The sequence below is a fragment of the Tenrec ecaudatus genome, chromosome 15, assembly GCF_050624435.1.
Source record: "Tenrec ecaudatus isolate mTenEca1 chromosome 15, mTenEca1.hap1, whole genome shotgun sequence".
NCBI classification, from domain to species: domain Eukaryota; kingdom Metazoa; phylum Chordata; class Mammalia; order Afrosoricida; family Tenrecidae; genus Tenrec; species Tenrec ecaudatus.
In genome coordinates this window covers 39,328,379-39,348,625 of record NC_134544.1, presented here as the reverse complement: position 1 = coordinate 39,348,625, position 20,247 = coordinate 39,328,379, and the positions used below count along the sequence as shown (strand labels likewise).

General features: G+C 41.7%; 1 protein-coding gene across 3 annotated transcripts in view; it reads left to right on the top strand.

Moving 5' to 3' along the window:
- KIAA1328 (KIAA1328 ortholog) overlaps positions 1-20,247 on the top strand; it is a 260,762-nt gene that overhangs the window by 104,107 nt on the left and 136,408 nt on the right. For all 3 annotated transcript variants that reach the window (XM_075532526.1, XM_075532527.1, XM_075532528.1), the window contains one exon: positions 3,150-3,277. In XM_075532526.1, coding sequence (XP_075388641.1) covers positions 3,150-3,277 — 128 coding nt within the window. The remainder of the gene's footprint in view (positions 1-3,149; positions 3,278-20,247) is intronic.

The following is a 20,247-nucleotide window of genomic DNA, read 5'->3' as shown; positions in this document are numbered from 1 at the left end:
AATAGGTACTTTTGTAGTCATGATTGGCAAAACGTTTTAGAACAGTTATCTGTCCAGAAGCAGGTTCTGAAAATGTTAAAGAATACTGAAACCAGTCACCATTTCCAAGCCTTCATCAGGAAGACTTGTTTTAAAAGTATTTATACAGAATAATCTATTGAGCAGTAATTCTTGTACTGACAGCATATATAATTTAATAAAATATATAAGGACAACAATTAGAAATTCTCTGAAGGACATTAGGAACTGGGGATGAAATTACTACAAGAAAAGGTAAAGACTAAAACTCTCTCTTGAATGGAATATCTGTTTTTCAGTCTTGTGACCTACATACCTATGTGATCTTCACATTGAGCAATTTGCAAATTTGGAGGAGATACGAGAGGACACCTGAGGGTAGCTTGTCAAGTCTTAATCCTTAAAACTGTAAAAACAACAAGGAGGTATATGGGCCGAATGTACCCTGATGATGGCTTTATTAATGAAGCAGCGACTAAACTAATCGTACACCAAACAAAACCAACAAGACAGAAGCCTAATATTAACCCTTTTATGGCTAATATCGTTAGGCCTTTCTATGTGGATTAAGCAGCAATGATTCTTACGAGACAGGCAGCATCACATCATCCAGTGTTTGTTTTTAGTTAGCATAGCCATTCTATTGAGATGTAATTCACACATGATTATATTCATCCTTTGAAAGTTTATAAATTAATAGTTTTCAGTACAGTCATTAACTTGTGAACTATTACTACTGTCTAATTCTAGGACATTTTTATTACTTTCCCCTCCCCCAGAACAAAATTACCATCACACCAAACCGACTCTACACCCATTAAGTACTCTACATTCCTACTCCTTCCTCCTCTTCAGCCTCTGACTTCCTTTAAGCTGCTTTTTTTTCTTTGTGGATTTACCAATTCTCAATATTTTTTATACATGAAATCATGCAATATGTGATTTTATATCTGGCTTTTTGCACTTTGCATGTTTTCAAGGCCTATCCATGTAATTGTAATAGCATATATATAGATCACGCACACACACACACACCACGTACACACACGAGGGGGTTGTGTTGAGCGGAGCAGAGCTTTCACAGTAGCATTTTTCTCTTTAGGCGACTGAGCGTCGAGCAACTCACTCTGAGTTAGTGCACTCAGTGGCGTCACCTGGGAAGGTTCTCTTTGGTCACAGTGAATCTTTTGTGAAAGCAGTTCACTCAAACCTTGTTTTTTGTGATGGCCAATTTAATAGAATAGCATGCAGCTGTGAAATTTTGTTACCTATTTGGGGAAAATGCCACAGAAACTGTTGTGATGTTGAACACAGTTTACAAGGACAGCACTGTGGGGAAAATTTGAATGTATGAGTGGTTTTCTCATTTTGAAAAAGGTCAAATGTCAAGATGACAAACCTCGTTCTAAAGGTCCGTCAACTTCCCGAATGGTTGAAAATGTTGATTCAGTGCATTCGGAGTTTATTCCATCAGGTCAGACTGTTAATCAAGATTTCTATTTAGAGATTCTGAAAAGATTGTATAACCGTGTATGACAAAAAAGGCTGTTTTGTGGCAGACTGGGTACTGGTTTTGTCACCACAACAATGCACCTGCTCATGCAGCCATCACAGTGCACCAGTTTTTGGCAAAACCAGCATGCCTGTCTTGCCCCATGCCTCTTATTTACCTGACCTTGCTCCGTGTGACTTCTTTTTGTTTCCACAACTGCAGAGGCACATGAAAGGGCAGTGATTTGATGATGCAGAAGAGGTGAAGAATAAACCGAGAGGGGTGCTGTCAGCCAACCCAACAGATGTGTTTGACAAATGTTTCCATGAATGGAATCACAGACTTGATAAATGTATTAGGTGTAACGGAGAGTACTTTGAAGGTGATAAGGTTGTTTTTGTAAAAAAATTGAAATACATAACTTTGAAAAAAATCTTTTTTGGGGGGATGCAACCCCCTCGTATATATCACAGTTTATCCATTCATCTGATGATAGATACTTGGTTGTTTCTACCTTTGTACTATAGTAAATAATTCTGTAATGAACATTTGTATACAAGTAAGTACCTGTTTAGATACCTCAATTCTTACATTCAATTCTTTTTGGATATATACCTATGAGTGGAATTAGGAGGGGTCTTATCAGTAGTTCGAACCCATCAGCAACTCCATCCAAGAAAATGAGACTTTCTACTCCTGTCAAGTTCTAATCTCAGAAAGCCACAGGGGCAGTTCTGTCTGCCCTCCATGGTCACTATGCATCTGAATCAACTCCAGGGCATTGTGAATGATAATTCTATTGATTCATGGTCATTCAACGTCAGGTATCTTTTTATGCATGAGGGTTTCAATTTACTCACAAGCACTTGTTATTTGCCTTTAAAAAAGGAAAAACATCAACCCAGTAAGTGGGCAGTGGTAGGTGTCTCACAGTGGTTTTGATTTGTATTTTTTCTAATGCTGCTGAGCATCCTTGCACATTTCATGTGCTTATTGGTCATGTGTATCTTCTTTGGAGAAAGGTGTGTTCAGATCCTTTGCTCATTGTCCAGTGGAGTTTGTCTGTTACTGAGCTGTGGGAGTTCTTGATATATTCCGGGTATTGAACTCTTACTTCATATGGGGTTACCCAATATTCCGTTTTGTAGGTCATCTTTTCACCGGCGTGACCATGTCCCTTCCTTTGATGCACTAAAGTTGTGTTTTCACTTTGATGACATTTATTTTTCTTTGGATCATCATGATTTTAGTGTCATATCCAAGATCACTGTCGAATACAGTTCGCAAGATTTGTCCCTTTTCTACTACGAGTTATGATTTTAGCTCTTATGCTTAGGTCCTTGATCTCTTCTGAGTTCACTTGGAAAGTCAAATGGTCCTTGTGTTTGTCTGTATGTGAGAGAAATGTCGAGTGTAGGTCAGATGACCGTTGCTTCTGTGTGTGTGAATTCGTTTTCCTGCCTCCTCCTGCATGCATGGCTTTGTGCTCCTTTGAAGGCTGCATCCTTCTCTGCTCTCTCACTAGGAAGGGTTCCACTTGCCTCTTGATGTGGCTTATGAGAAACTGAAAAAGCATGACTACTGATGGATACTGTGAATCCCTTTTTGAAGTATTTTTTCCCTTAATTTGCCTCCTCACCTCTTCAGCTGCAGTATAGAGAATGCCAAGAACTCTTAAGCCTCTATCAGAAATACCTCTCGGAACAGCAGGAGAAGCTCACCATGTCTCTCTCAGAACTTGGGGCAGCGAAAATGCAGGAGCAACAGGTAAGCATCTGGAGTCCTCACTGGTCTTCATTGCAGCCTCACGACGTGAGACGTTGTCATCTTTTCCTTTCATTGTCTCGCAGTGTGGACTGTTCTTTTAAAACCAGTCAATGCAGCCTGTGATTGAGTTGCTGTCTCTGCCTTCCCACTTTGCTCTTCCTTCTCCTGTTCCTGGGGCCCAGAAGTCAGGAGCAATTACTGGAAGCCAGCTGGGGGTTAGTGAGAAGGGCTGGTCTTTGAAAGCACAGCAGGGAAGTGAAGAGAACCCAGTGCTCTGCTGCCTGATGAAGACAATCAGACAAGCTGCTTGATACTCAGAGTCCTTATCGACAACATTCGTACGCCGTTCCTCACTAACATTTACAGCTCTAGAATCATAAAAGTGAAAATTGGCATGTTTCACATGATTATATGAGTGTATATATGTGCTAATCACATATATTATCCAATGGCATTCATTAGACAAATGCACAAAACACCCACCATTTGCGCTATAAAGTAAGCTCAGAAGACATCGTATGCCCCCTAGGAACTGATATTTGATGTCTTTTTCATACCGATATGAATTTAAATCTTTAAATAGATTAAGATAAGCCCCCTATCTGATGACATTGTGGGGTGGACTTGGGAGGTGGGGGGTGGGCACCTGAGAAGTTGAATCAAAGTGATTCATATCCTCACCTTTGAAATGGTATCAAGTTCTTAAAATCAGACTTGAGGAGTTCTTAAAACCTTTCTAAAGGAGTCCCGGTGGTGCACTGGTTAAATGCTCAGCACTTAGCAAAAAGGTCGGTGGTTCAAACCCACCAGCCACTCCACTAGCGAAAGATGTCGCAGCTGCTTTCATGAAGATGCACAGCCTTGGAAACACTGTGGGATAGTCCTAATCTGATCTGTCAGTTTGGTAAGAGTTGTACTTGCCAGCAGCAGGCTGGGGTTTTGCGCCAGAGTGGGGTTATCCAAAGAGTGCTGTTCTTCAACTTAGAGACAACTGCCTCAGGAGGGCTGGCCCAGGGAACTACAGTTTAAACTTCAAGTTTGCACTCGGTGAAAATACTTTTCATGTCATAATACTTTTCTGAAGTCATAAATGGCCAAAATGTGAACTGGATGAATTGAACATTGTTAGCTATATTGTAATTTGAGATACTTCCTTTTGTTTTGTTCCCTGGGAAGCCACACTGGGAAGTGAAAGGGAATCAGGTAGCGGCTTACTTTGATTGTTGATAGGCATTTACCTTAGACTTAGATTCAGTGACCCAGAAAGAGGTCAGTTAGTTTTTAATTCAGCCCTCACCCATTGCTCTTTGGAGCAGACTAGAGAAAATGGTCACTTGAATTGAAGGTCATGGTTTTGACATTTGTTTTTTGCATTTCTACTTTCTCCCTCTGCATGACTTCGCGCCTTCTAGAGAGGGCACAGATGGAAGGGCACCCCAGTTTGCAAGAGTATGGCAACTGAGCAGGTGGGGCCTTTTAACTGCCTGTGAAAACACCAGCTTTCAACCTTACGGCTGCAGACTTGAGAATCAAGAGATGGTCACTAGGGGACTCGATGGACATGTCAGAGCAGGAGGCCCAGTGTTCTATCTACTTCTGACATTGGGCAAAAGAAACTTCCTTAGGTGTTAATGTGTTCTATGTTTAAACCAGTGATTTCTTTTGGAGTTTTTACCAGAGCCTCTCTTAGCCTTAAGCCTAAGGGATCAAACTTAAAAAAAAAAAAAGAAGAAGAAGCAAGTATTAGAATAAAATCATTGGCAAGTGTATGGAAAGAGTATCCCCTCAAAAGGAAGAGTATGTTGCAATTTTCATTTTGACTCAATCCTGAGAAACATTTGAAACCATGTTTTCAGAAAGTACCTTATCTTCATTGAGCATGAAACTGAGAGTTGATTGCCACTTGTAAGGACCACAAAGAAGGAAAACAAATTCCACCTTGTGTGCACAATAGCGGAGCGGTCCTCCTCCTCCTCCAGTTGTCTTTGTGACACGGTGCTCTAAGCTGAGCGAAGGTAAGCACCTCTCCTCTTTCCCGCTGAGGACTGGCTCAGTTCTGCTGATGTGAAGTCAGACCTGAGTGGACACTGAGCTGACTCTCTCTTCCCTCCTCCATCGACCCTGTGGTGCAGTGCCCTCTGCGTGCTCCCACAGGACCTGTGCCCATCCATCTCTGGCTGAGTGCCTGTCCTGCTAGTTTGGAATCATTGTTTATGCACACGTTTCCCTCATCAGGCTTTTGTGAGAGCGGGAATCAGCCTTGCTCTTCTGACCTGGTGTCAAACACCTGGTGTGTCATAAACTTTCCCACTTTTCCCATAATGACTTGCCCCGTGTTTCTTAATGTAGGTCTTGGTTACAGGCTGGCTGGATCCCCCAAATATGTTCAAGATAAGTCAGTACTAAGTACATGTTTCCATGACTCTTGGGGGTTTCTGTCACTTTTCTCAACGGTTTTATTAAAAGATGTTTTTGTAAGTGCTTACGGCTGCAGAATTTGGGGGCTACTTTCAATTCTGTGGCTATTCCTTTGTTTGTTGTTGTCTGGTAAAGTCTCACATTTAGATGTAATGATAAATCTCCTTACCACTTTAATTCTAATTTTATGTGTTTTAATATGTCGTTGATGTATAGTATGTGTTTTAGCTCCCAAAATACTGTTATTTTCAAGTTGTGGAAACAACGCTTCTATAAGAAGCTCTAGATGTTGTTGGCTGTCCGGAACTTCACTAATCCTATTCAGAAATATTCTAATTGACAAACAAAACCAAAGAGAGTGTCGTGCTCTTTGGATACCTGTAATATGTCTGTCTCTAATCGACACCTAAACTCACAGAAGAGAAGGTGTGGGCTTGCATAGGAGTGGCCGTGTTAGGCATGCAAGTCGAAGGAAAAGGCACCATTATATCAGATACCAACTTAACTGTCATTAGCCTTTTCATACTGAGCCTGGTGTTGGGGGCCGCACTGTCCTTGGCCTAAACCTACAAACAAGGGCTCGTACCTTCTGCTCCCCACGAATGGCCCTGAGAGTCAACAAGTTTTCTTAGAGAAGGAAGGCCTAGGCAGTGCACGCCTCTCCTCTCAACGAAGCCAGCGGGCTGCGGAGTTTGAACCCTGCATCCTACCAAGGTGCAACAGGGGGCTATCCAGACTCTTTCAATTCGGGGGAAAGGTGGGCTTTTCTTGGGATACGCTGGGCTATGTTAATAGGGTGCACAGGCAGTTGTTCTCTAAGATGAATTTTACTTGGAATTCTGGCATAAGAGGGCAGAACTTCCGAGGCGTGGTGCACCTGCTCGCTGTGGGCCATGGAGGGCAGGCCCCTTTCTTGGTGTCTGCTGGCACAGGGCTGGGCCTGGGTTTTCTGCAAAATGAGTTTAGAGGAACCTGAGACAGGATGCCTGTTTGCCCCAGGATGTGGGTTTTGGTGCTGCTGTGTAGTTATGGCAGCTCTGCTTGCTTGTAATTTTTATGATTTATTTCTCAAGGGATCTTGGGACCCCTCTGATGATTTAATGGGGGTCTTGAGGTCCCTTCCTGTTTCAAGTCTGCAGTCTGCGGTGTTCCTTCTAGTCCAGTATGTGCATATGCATGATGTGTTGGCTTAGTGTTTCAATGAGCTGTCAGCCCTCCCTGCGAGAGGATTGATTATGTATCCTTCCTTCCTGGTTGCCACGGGATCCTGGGCTTTCCTGTCAGAGCAGTTTGTTTCTCTACCACATTAACTTCAGATGGCTTGGCCAAATCACAGGTTCGGCTCAGTGCTCAGAGATGGCCTGCCATACGCGCCATGTGAGCTTCACAGCCGTTTCTTGCTCTGCCGCTTCCCTTTACTGTGGTAAAGGCATCTCCCAAATCGGAAACTTTGGTTGTGGAAAACCACAGAGATTTTGCGTCATTTGCTCCAGCTAATCTAAACGCTCCAATGAAATTTAAATCTGGACAAGGCCATCTCCACCCTCCACCTTTCAAAAAAAAAAAAAACTCCATTCACACATTTAAGAATATGCCCCCATAGCATATACTTTCCTCGGTGTTCGTTCTCAAATGTATACTTGTTGTTGTGAAGATCAGATGAAATTACGTATGAAACAAGATCTACTGATTGCACTAACAAGCAGGCCTTGGAATTTAGAGGCTTTCTCATTGGAGAATTCATGTTTTTTTCTATCCTTTTAGCACACTCTTGTTCCCACGTCGCTTGCACACACACGTGACTTAAAACATTCTTTAAGCATATGTTTCTCGGGGATCAAACTTACAGAATGTCAAAGTCTGGCAAATCCTCTTTTCAAAACAATGCTAAAACTAGACAAGTTTGTCAAAAGCAACAAGTTTAAGATACTGGGAATTGACCAAAGGCATTCAACAAATTGGAAAACATCAATTCAAGAACAACAGCCGAGTCTCAGGTAAGCACAGATAGTTTAGTCTGTGGTGTTTTAGCCTAGGGTTGCTTCCATCCCCTCACCTGTCTGTAGTCATGTTAGTTCCACCAACAAAGAGAAAGCTATAAAGTGGAGCTTCACGGCCCAACAGCAATCATTTTATGTGGAGCAGAGTACAGGGACCACCCTGCCTCTGAGCTTGGTTTAAGACAGTCGAGGTCTTGGCAGCCAACCAACTGGGATAGTGAAGATAACAACTGGCCTGCCCGTGCCATGTGGCTGGTGCAAGCATCGCGTAAGCAGGCTAATCAGACATTTAACAGAGAGCATGGAGGAATGTGGAAACCATGGTAGTAGGCCTTGGTGTGTTTCCACATACTTCCAGGAGGTTTTTATGGATGCTCAGGGCTCCCCACACATGTGAGAGGAGCCAGAGAGTGCTCTGGGTACCTACACAACCCGGTGTAATGTGAGCCCTGGTGCACATGGAAATGGGAAGAGAGAGGGGCGCTGACGGAAAGTAAAAGCTAGAGGAAATGAGTGAGCTTTCAGAACTTTATGTCGTCCAACCAACAAACTCTTCTTGAATCAGCAGAGTGAAAGGTTTACAGGTCCATGTGTTTGAGCACTATTGCTGTTCAAATATCAACTTCCGAATAAACTGTACTGGTGCAGAATCCACATTCATTTATTATTTATTATAGCCAAAATTATTTATTACTATAAGAAAGTATTTCAGATATCAACATAGTGCTTCTAAAAAACAGGGAAGGGTTAACTGAGTATTTCAGATGTTAGACTTCCAAAGGTATCTGTCAAAGCAGACATTATAACTATATTCAAAGAATTAATGAAATAATTTTAAAGAATTAGATTAAAGTATGACAGCACTAATTCATCAGACAGAATCAATAGAGATATAAATTATTTTTAAAAACCTCATTCAAATTCTGGTGTAACTATGCTGTGAATGAAGTGAAAAATTTAGTAGTGGGTCTCAACAGAAGATTGGAGATTACATGTTTGAGTTTGTAGAAGCACCAATATATTTGTAGCGAGATCAACAAGGTTTATCCAACCTGAAATATATGGAAAACATCAGCAGACTCTTAGATACCTATGAGAGATCATCAGGTCTACCAGAAAAACATGCAATGATACAATAGGACCTCCAGAAGGAGGGGAGACAGGAGGGGAGAGGGGCAGAAAAATCATTTAAAGAAATAATCCCTGACAACTTCCCAAAGTTAATGGGAAACATAAATCTGCAGATCTATAGAAGCTGAACAAATTCAAAGAAGGAAAAATACAAAAGGATTAACAGCTAAGTGCGACATAGTCAACTTATTTAAAACATCAAATCTGGAGAACAGTGAAGGAAATGCTTCAAAAATGATACGATGAGCATTGACTTCTCATCAGAAACTGTCAACGCCGGAGTCAGTGGGGTGACATGTTCACAGACATAAAGGGAAAACGCATCTAGCAGTCAAGCAAAAACGGTTCTCGAAAGTGAAGGTTACATGTGCACACTTATGTTCGGCAGCATATTCACAAGAGCAAAATAATGGAAGGAAACCGTTCCGTGCCCTTCAGCAGATGAATGATGAGCAAGATGGTGGTGGTGCACAGGATAGAATCCTACACAGTCACAGAGAACATACATGATGGATCTGAAGAACTAATGCTAACTAAAAGGCGTCAGCCCCATAAAGACAAATACTGTGTGATCCCCTTTTATTAGGAAACAAGAATATATGTAGTAGACATGACACAGAAAGCATGAGAAACAAGACAAAAGAGATCATTGAACTCTAGCAAATCAAAAACTTTTGTGTAACAAATGACTTCATCAGGAAAGTGAAAAGATAACCTTCAAATTGGTAGAAAACTTTGGGAATTACGTATATCAAAAGAATTCGATACCCAAAATATATTTAAAAATATCTTCTACAATAAAAAGACAAATAACCCCACCCCAATTTTTTTTGGTAAAGGATTGATAGACATTTCATCAAAGAATACAAATGTCCAAAAAGCACATGACAAGATGTCCAGCATCATTAGTCATTAAGGGTAGGCACATAAAACCACAATGAGAGATTGTTTGACCCACACTAAGACGACTTTTTTTTTTAAGGAAGGAAACAACAGTGTTGACAAGGATGTGGATTGATTGGAACACTCATTCATGGTTGGCAGAATTGTAGGGAACAAGTTTGGTGAATCCCCAAAAAGTGAAACATAGAGTTAGAACATGTCATCCACCAATTTCACTGTTGGGTATAGACTCAAAAGAATAGGATGCAGGAATACGGACATATGTCCACCAGTGTTCATGGAAGTGCTTCACAAGCAATAGAAGGTAAACATTCTCTAACTGTCCTTCGACAGATAAAGGAACAAAAAGCGGTCGGAACAATATGGAGCATTACTCGGCCATAGAGAGAAATGAGGTCGTGATACAGGCCGCAGCCCTGAGGGACTTTTGGACCGCTCTGGTTAAGTGCCCTGCAGGCACTCCAATGTGTGGACTCCACGTGTTCCAGAAGGAAATATTGCTCACGTTTGTGTGTCTGAGCCAATTGCAGCCACTGTGTCAGTCTTATCTCACTTAAGGTTTCTCTCTCTTTCTCTCCTCTCTGTATTTGTTTATTTTGGGTTAACTCTACTTTTCCAAGCATGATATGTTTGCTTTACCACGGGTCCTTCCTAATGACACAGCACAAGTAAGCAAGATGAAGTCTCACCACCCTTGCTTCTAAAGAACATTTTGTCTATATTTTATGTAAAACATTGTGCTAAGTGAAACAGATCAGTCACAAGAGGACAAAACTTGTATGTATGTATGTAGAATAGGCAACTGTATAAAGACCCAAGTGTGCCAGTGTTACCGGGCGAAGTGTGCCAGTATTACCGGGCCAAGTGTGCCAGTGTTACCGGGCCAAGTGTGCCAGTGTTACCGGGCCAAGTGTGCCAGTGTTACCGGGCCAAGTGTGCCAGTGTTACCGGGCCAAGTGTGCCAGTGTTACCGGGCCAAGTGTGCCAGTGTTACCGGGCCAAGTGTGCCAGTGTTACCGGGCTCGGGTGTTTTGTTATGTTGGTCATAGCGTCACTATGAATCAAAATTAACTCAATGGAACCGGAAAGCATTTAATTCATGGAATGAGACGGTCAGTTATCTCTCTTTTGAGCTGTATTAGCTATCTACTATTATGTAACAAACTACCACAGATTTTAACAACTGAAAAGAGTGAGGGAGGGTCAGGAATCCAAGCGGGTTCCTCTGCTTCAGTAAAATTACAGGCAAGAGTCTAGGTTCCCGCATAAAGACTTGACTCAGGTGAGGATCCACTTCCATGCTCACGTCATTGGGAGAATTCAGTTCCTTGTGGACTAGTAAACTGTAGCCTAGACTCCTAGGTGGTACTGGCTGTTGACCACCCTTAGTTTCTTGCCAGATGGGCCTCTCTATCATGGCTGCTTATTTAGTCAAAACTTGTAAAAACAAAAGGCAGTGGAAAACACTAGGAAGACAAGTGAATGTTTTCTGTAACCTAATCATGGAAATAACACCTCTTCTTGTATTCTGTTTGTTACAGCAAGTGGGTCCTTCCTACATGCAAAGGGAGAGATTTGCACAGAGTAGGTGAACTCCAGGAGACGAGTCTCACTGGGGGGCTGTGACTGACAGGAGTAGAAATCAAGCAAATTGTATGTCACAGTGATATTTTAGCACTTGGAAATTCATGATGTCTCAGGATTCTTAAGACACTATACTTAGTTTTGTGGAAATTTCCTTCTGTAGATGTTTGAAATCTGGCTGCCATTTGAATACATGAATTTGGTCTTACAGATGCTTCCATGGTCCCATTGGGTTTAAAAAATATATTGCTTTTCAGTGCTCAGTGCTTCTATGAATTATTTCCTCGTGGCTTTTTATTTAATCAGACAGATACTCAAATTATTATAGACCAATTGCTGCCCATATGATAAAGGAAATCAGGCATTTTTCTCGAAAGTGAAGCATACTGTCTTCATATCCTCAAGTCAGGCTCCATTGAATGCAAATAGATAATTATTTCGTGGCACCTTATAAGTATCATGATAATTGAAAACCAAATCAACATTTAGCATTAATTTATTCTTTCTTAATGTTAATTATTTTAACTTGGTAATTGGGTCTCAGTTCACAGTTTTACATTCCAGTTTCACATTCCACTAATATTTTTGAAATAAAAAAAATCTATTTCTTTGGTAAATCTAATTATTACTACCCAGTTATTGACTTGAAGAAATTTCTCAACTGGTAGTCTAATATTCAAAATAAAATGTATATAAAGTGAGAATTTAATTATTATTAATAACACTTTACTATATGATTGGGACTCAACAATTAATTTATGTTCATAGTCATTCTTGTTGGGATCAAGGCCATTTGCCTGTGTGTACTTGACTATTTGTCATCGGTTCTCAGTCCTAGGCCTCTGGGCGCTTATTGTATTTATTTATTTCCAGTCAATTTTGCCTTTCAGGCTGTGCTCTAGTGATCATAGGGCATCATGTGGTGAGAAAGCGATTCTGGCACTAAAAGGTTGTCTGAGCCACAGTGTGAACTAATTTTCTCTGGCAAAGTCCCGAGTTGATAGCATTTCAGTATGGTTAGCATTGTGACTCTTGGGTTTCCACTGGTGTGCAAGTGTTCACAGTAGTACTGGATTGTGCAGTTAGCATCAACACACTGAAATAAAAAATCTGACTGCAACAGAAAAAAATAGCTTTCCCCCCCATATAACATCGATGCAGTCACTGCTACACTATTTTTCAAGGACCTACCTAGGTACCAACTAAAAGACGTCCTAAATACATATTTCTCCCCATTTCTGGTGGAAATACTCATGTTCACTTTTATTTTGAGGGGGTGCCATTTTATTGAAGGCTCTTCCAATTCTTATAACAATCCATACATCAGTTGTATCAGGCTCATGCGTACGACATACGTTGCCATCATTCTTTTCTAGACTATCACTTTCTATTGAGCCCTTGGGATCAGCTCCTCTTTTTCCCCTTCTACCCCCTCCAACCCTCATGACCCCTTGATAGATTATAAATTGTTATTATTTTCATGTCTCACACCAACCACTATCTCCCTTCCCCCATGGTTTCCATTGTTCTTTCCCCTGGGGGGGAGGGGGGTGTGGTTGCGTGTAGATCATTATTCACATTTTGACCATTACTGACAAAGCAATTTGAATAGTATCCTTCAGATAACAGGTAATACCTAGAAAATGTAATATGTATTTTACTGTGTTTTCTATTTGTGGAATCAAAACTTCTCATGCCTTATCTCCCTTCAACAGCCTGTTGTTAATTAAACTCCAGACACTTCTGCAATCTGGTGTTTATAGTCCTTATTATATAGTCCCACCCACTACCTGCCAGCTGGTTGTCCTGTGGTGGCTTGCGTATTGTTACAGTGTCAAAAACGGTGCCACTAGTTTTTCAGCTATCAGCAGGGTCACCCACCCCTGGAGGACAGGTTTCAGCAGTTTCCAAACAAAGACAGACTAGGAAGAAAGTCCTGGCAATCAGTATCCAAACTTAAGACAATGGAAACCTAAGTATAACAACAGAACACTGTCCAATAAAGTTCTGGGTGATTAACTCCTTAGGTTGGAAGGCACGTTCAAAATAGAATTGACCTGCGGGACCTTTATGTGCTGAAAAGCTATAATCCAAAAGGAAAAGTGGCAGCTACAAAATCAACCAACACCGCAAAAAACCAAACTCACTGCCATTGAGTCCATGCTGACTCACGCGAGCCTACAGCATGGGGTAGAGCTGACCCTGTGAGTTTCCGAAACTGTGACTCTTTATTGCGCTGGTTCTCAACCTTCCTGATGCTGTGGCCCTTTCATACAGTTCCTCATGTGGTGGTGACCCCCAAACATAAATTTTTTTTCGTTGCTACTTCATAACTGTAATTTTGCTACTGTTATGAATGGGCAACTCTTGTGAAAGCATCATTCGACCCCCAAAGGAGTCACCACCCACAGGTTGAGAACCGCGGCTTCTGGGACTAGAAAGCCCACACATCCATTAATAGTAAGATGCACTAAAACAACGCACTGCTTCTAGTCAGTTCCTACTCATGGCAACGCAATAGAGGGTTCCCAAGTCTGCAAAGCCTTGGAAAAGCAGACAGTCTCATCTTTCTTCCACAGAGTAGCTTGGGAATTTGAATTGCCAGCCTTGCAGTTAGCACCATCAGGGCTTCTTAATGGAATGTACTACTCAAGGAAATTTGGAAGGCATCAAAAAGGAAATGGAACATTCTGGCTTCAATATTGCAGATATGGATATTTTGAGCCGAGTTGCAGCTTGAATCCCATCAAATGGTCTGCTATGTCAGGAACAACAAAATGAAGAGAAATGGGTTTGCGCCATCATTAAACAAACAAACAAACAAAACGTTTAAAGCTCTATCCTAAATCACAACAGTTAAACCCAAACTCACAGCCATTGAGCTGATGTCAACTCATAGCAACCTGTAGGACAGGGAGGGTAGAACTGCGGCCATGAGTTTCCAAGACTGTAATTCTTTACGGGAATAGAAAGCCCCATCTTTCTCCCATGGAGTGGCTGGCTGGTGGCTTCAAATGGTTAACCTTATAGTTAACAGCCCAATGCATAACCACTATGCCACCAGGGCTCCTAAAATAATTAAAAAGATTTACCAAATAACACAAAAACTACTTCTGGAGATAAACCCTAAAGAACTGAGAATCTGTTAATTAAAAAAAACATGTACACTAATGTTCATAATAGCAGCATTCATAATACCTAAATGGTAGAAACAACCCAAATGTCCATCACTTTATGAATGTATAAACAGAGCCTGGTATGCCCATACAGTGGTATATTCAGCCACAAAAATGAAGTCTGACCCATGCTACAATATGGATGCACCATGAAAACATCTAATTTGGAATAAACTATACACTAATGACTACATATTCGATGGTTCCAGCCCTATGAAATATTCAAAATACTCAAGCACATACATATAAAAAGTAATGTTTTTATGCCAGATACTAGGAACATGGAAGAATAGAGAATGACTGAAAATGGACATGGGCATGGGATTTCTTTTGTGGGCAATGAAATATTCTGTTATTTAAATAGTGGCCCTAGCTACACAATTTTGTGAATATGGCAATGAACCCTGCATTCCATGACTTTAAATGGCGAATATTATATTTTGTGGATTATGTGTCCATAAAATGCTTTAAGGGAAAAACTAAGCACATGGAGAGCCGTTCTCAAGATAGCTTTATTGTGATAGCCCTCAATGTCCCTGGTCGCTTGTTTTGCTTTTAAAACCCCATCTCCTGGCCCAATCTCACTTATTATGTTAACATCATGAAGAGTCTGCACCTTTAAAAAAATATTACTGGTTTCCTATTTATCAAAGACAAGACTCTTCTTTCCGAAATGTTTGAGCAGCATTATGATGTCTGTGTGGCTGAATCCCAGTATGATGAAGATTAATAAGGAGTAGCTCTGCTTCTGTGATTTAAAGATTGTTTGAATCACTACCTAGATTTAATTGATTTTAGATAGTGCAGAGGGGAAGATCTGTGAAAAAATATGAATTCTTTCCTGGGAAGATGGGTACAGTGAAATGAATTAAGTCACTACCTTTAATCAGCATCTATTCAAGGTTAATATCATACAATTCCCTGGGTTTTATTATTGTTTTAAGTGTGGAACTTTTTTTAAACAATAAATTCATTACCTTGACGTTGAATAGAAGTTTGTTTACCTTCCATTAACTCATATACAGCAGATTTACTTATGAAGTAAATATTGAAATGGGCTTTAAAATAGAATCACATAGACATTAATCTTTGGGCAGCAGTTGTTCAAAGCAAGGGAGGTGGTTGTCTCTATAATAGGTTTCCTCTTTGGTGATAATAGGAATGATTTGAATTAAAATATTAAATATTATCTAAGAAACAACATTTTTCACATTTTCTCCAGATGTACCCTAGTGCCGTTGCTGTTTCAGGAAGCCTTATGCAGCGACACCAAAGGGCTCTGCATTCAAGATAATCAGGCCTGGCCTAATTACACAGTGCCTTTATCATTGCTATATCCAATAGTCCATGATTCCAATTCATCTGCTAAGCACACGGCAGATGCAGTTGCAGGACTGTTGTTATTTCTAAAATTTTGATAGGACTTATCATAAGGAGGCGTTTTTGACACATGCCACTTTGCTGGTTTTTTTATTCGCTCAGTGTCTTACCCCCTCTGCCCTTTCTGCTGTACAGGCTCTGAATGAAAGGAGCTGTCCGACGAAATCTTTCCCTCCCCTTCTCCCAGCTAAGACCATTCTTCTCTTTGCTGTCATTAGCCTGCACTGTTAGTCTCATTTTCTAGTTACTTCACAAACAGTTCCACTAGCTTAAGTCTTTCCCAGTCCAGTGAAGAGGCATTTCCCTCTCCCACCAGCCATAAGCACATCGTCACCACTTGCCTTTAAAAAAATGTTTGGCTTCTTGTTCAGTTCTTCATCTACTGCAACCTGGTGTCTATCTCCTCTCCCTTGGGGTCTCCATTCTCAGCAAGGTCATTTGGGCTCCCATTGCTAAGGCGAATGGACACCTTTCAGGTTGTAGGGCTTCCTCCTCAGCAGGACTGCACCCTTGCTGTCGCGGCTCCTGAAGCTTTCAGAAGCACTATGTTAGGCTTCTCTAGAGAGATAAAAACCAGATTGCTAATAATTATATATGTATTTAGGTAGATAGATAAATAGATAACAAGAAATAAACAGTTAATGGCTCAGTGCAACTCACTCCTGTGAGACGCATTCCCTCAAGTCTTGAGGGCCGCCGGGCAGTCCTCTGTAGAGCCATTCAGGCTATCTGGGCACAGGCAGCAAACAGCAAGGCAGGTCACCAACAGTCAGCCAGATGATAGGGTCCGGCAGTCCCCAGCTCAAGAGTTGTTTTTTCCAAGAGTGTTGTGAAGCAGGTCTTGAAGGAACCTCAAATTACAGTGACACAGTCCACGGAATAGGTGTCCCACAGGTAGTGTAGCTTGCAAATTGAGGCACAGAACAAGCAAGGCAGCCGCACACTGGTCTGGTGGTCAAAGAGCCAGAGAAGAAAGGAGAGGCTCACCGAGCCATTTATCTCTGCGCCCTTCAGTTAACCCCACATGGCCATGTTGGCACAGTAAACATTAACTATCTCAAGCAGCCTCAAGTGTCCTTCAGCCACAACTGAAGGCTTGTTTTAAGCAGTTTACATATTTGACCTTACTTCCCCTCTCGACACCCCCCCACAAATATATGAGACATGTAATCATGATGATGGGGTTCAAATCCATCCCAAATAACTTTAAGTCATGTTCCTTCATCGATATGTGATTGCCAATCACTCGGCTGTGGTTTCTCAGCTGCAAACCCACCTTTCGGTGCTCTGCTCCCCGGAGATGGGGCTCTGGAGCCCTCATTTCCAGTTTCCCACTCGGTGCTCTGTGTGGCACTGCCTGTAGCGTGCACTCCAGGCGCTGGCAGGGCTGCAGGAAGGGGGAAGCACATGACCCTCCCTGTCCACTCTGGTTTCTGTGAGCATCCCCCCCCCCCCGCCCCACGGGTGTGCCTTCATTCTGGCAGTGGCTGCTCCGTCTCTTGGCTGAGATGGATTTGCAAATCCAGCCTGGAAATGGCCCTCTCAGAGAGAAGAGACTGGCTCAGGAGTCTGCCTTCCAGTCACCCCGGTGTTTCTCAAAGTGGCAATGGCAACCCCGGGAGCCACTGCGGTCATCTGTGGAGGCTGCAAAAGCTTTATCCTGGGTTATGGACTATAAGACTAGGTTTTTCATTTGCGGGACAGAAAAGCAGAATTTCTTTTTTAAAACGGGGTTGGTAGTAAGGCCAAGTAAGTGTTTGGAGACTTCCTATAAGCTTCAGACAAGCAGGGCATTTTGCTCTCTTTTTATCAAAAGCATTTTATTGGGAGTTAATACAGATATATCATTCCATCGATCAATCACATCAAGCAGCATTATACAATTGCTACTACAATCAGTTTCAAAACATTATCTTTCTTCCAGAACTCCTTGACATCAGCTCCCTTTTACCAGCCCCTACCCCCCAACACTACTCAGAAATCCTAATTTCTAGCTGTCTATATAGGTTCACCAGTCCTGGGTTTCATATACTAAAAAACAGAAACGTATAACAAAAATTCAAGAGGGTGGCCCCTGATGGCAAAACACATCTGAGATAAACTGCAATGTGAACAAACAAATAAAAAATATGGAAAATGTTGTAAACCGGATCAGGCCTCACGTGCATCAGGGGGCAGATCAATTGACAAGATTTTAACCCTTCAAGTCAGGTTTATCATTTTGATCCTTTATAGTCATCTCTCCAGTGCACTCTGTTTGCTAACCAGTTTCTTCCCATCCCTCTGCTATGGAGAGAGGGAAATCACCGGAGGCTTATTTCCTATGTAGAGCCCACAAATGGATCTTGGGCTCCCACTGCCATCCATAGCCTTCTGCAAACTGGATTCTCACAATTTACCCTCTGATACTAATCCGTCCTTCGACTTAAGATGATGTGATTTACAGTCCTTCGATGACTAATGATGGTGTGCTTCTTCCATGTAGTTGACCTATATCTTAGATGGCTGCTTGTTTAGAGACAAGCCTTTAAGACCCCAGGCACTATTTTATCTGATAGCCTGGCACCATCTAATTTCTTCACTGCACTTTGCTATAGCACCTATATTTCCTGTTTTCCCTTCCTGAAGGGGCAATGATGTAAGAACGAATTGTTCTTATATTGGATTAGCATTTAGTGCGAACCCAAAGCCCATTCCTGTGTCTATGTTTTTTGTTTTAAATCTGCCTTTAGCTGCCTTTCAAAACCTTCCTATGAATTTATGGTGCAGAGTGTTAGCAATCATCCCCCTGGAGCATAATGATACTCCATTAATATTGCCTTCGATTAGCCTCTGGTACTAATTTTTTTAAGGATAAAATAATAATACAATAAAATGATTTTAAAATATAAAAATACAAATAATAAGTAAGAAAGAAAAGACCACCAACAACATTTTAAACGGGAAGAAATTTTTGTCATGAAACAAGCAAGAAATACTTGCACGTAGAACAAATTCAGGTTGGGTTGAGAAAGGGAGGTAGAGCCGTGGCCTTCTGGGCCCTTCTCCAGATGTCTGCATCTTTTTTTAAAATCATTTTATTGGGACTTGTACAACTCTTATCACAATCCAGACATCCATCCATTGTATCAAACACATTTGTACATTTGTTGCCCTCATCATTCTCAAAACATTTGCTTTCTACTTTAGTCCTTGGTATTAGCTCTTCATTTTGTCCCCACCTCCCCGCTATCCCCCCCCTTTCACAGACCCTTGATAATTTATAAATTATTATTATTTTGTCATGTCCGACGTCTCCCCTCACCCACCTTTCTGTTGTCCTTCCTTCCCCCAGGGAGGAGCTTATATGTGGATCCTTGTAATTGGTTCCCCCTTTCTCCCCCACCTTCCCTCTACCCTCCTGGTATCGCTACTCTTACCACTGGTTCTGAAGAGATCATCTGCCCTGGATTCCCTATGCTTCCAGTTCCTGTTTGTAGCACATCCTCTGGTCTAGCCGGATTTGTAAGGTAGAATTGGGAGGGATATGCTAGTTGGGGGCGGGAGGGATGTCTGCATCTTTAAATGCCCCCCTTCCTTTGCTGCCTGAGCACTCCCGCCTGTAGTTGCAGCCTAAGTGATTTAATGGGGTGCTCTTCTTACCTTGACATGCAGTTAACAATTCTTTATTTAAAATGCTCTTGGTTAAAATAATCGATGTGGTTTCTTGATCATTCTCAAAATCTGACCAGTATGCATACCCACATATGCTTTCAATGGTACTTGTTATAAAATCCATTATACCGTATATACTCGAATATAAACCGACCCGAGTATAAGCCGAGGTCCCTAATTATTACCTGGGAAACCAGAAAAACTGATTGACTCGAGTATAAGCCTAGGATGGGAAATGCAGGATGTGAATTAACACAGAGACCAGCAGGGAGAGACGGAGCGCAGCCACAGACACATCCTTACCAGTTCAGCTGCCGGCATAAGTGAATCTCTATGGGTGCTTCTGTGAATTGGGACCATCCACGTCAGAGGACGGCTCTGATTGGTTAAATGTGAGTAAACAAATATTCAAAGCCCTGCAGTGTCAGCGGGGCTTTGAATAAACAGCGGAGGAACGTCAATCACCCTAAATGTTATACCTCGCTGGGGTACCACTGATCCGTGTATAAGCCGAACCCCAGTTCCTGGTGGAGCTGTGCGTAAGCACTCGGCTGCTAACTGAAAGGTCTGTGGCCTGAACCGCCAGCCACCGTAAGGGAGAAAGATGTAGCGCTCTGCTTCTAGAATGGCCTTGGAAACCCTGGGGTCCTACAGTCACGATGGGTTGGAAGACTCGTAATGACAGTGGTTTCATAAGGTTGTGTGTTTTTCATAGTTTATTCTT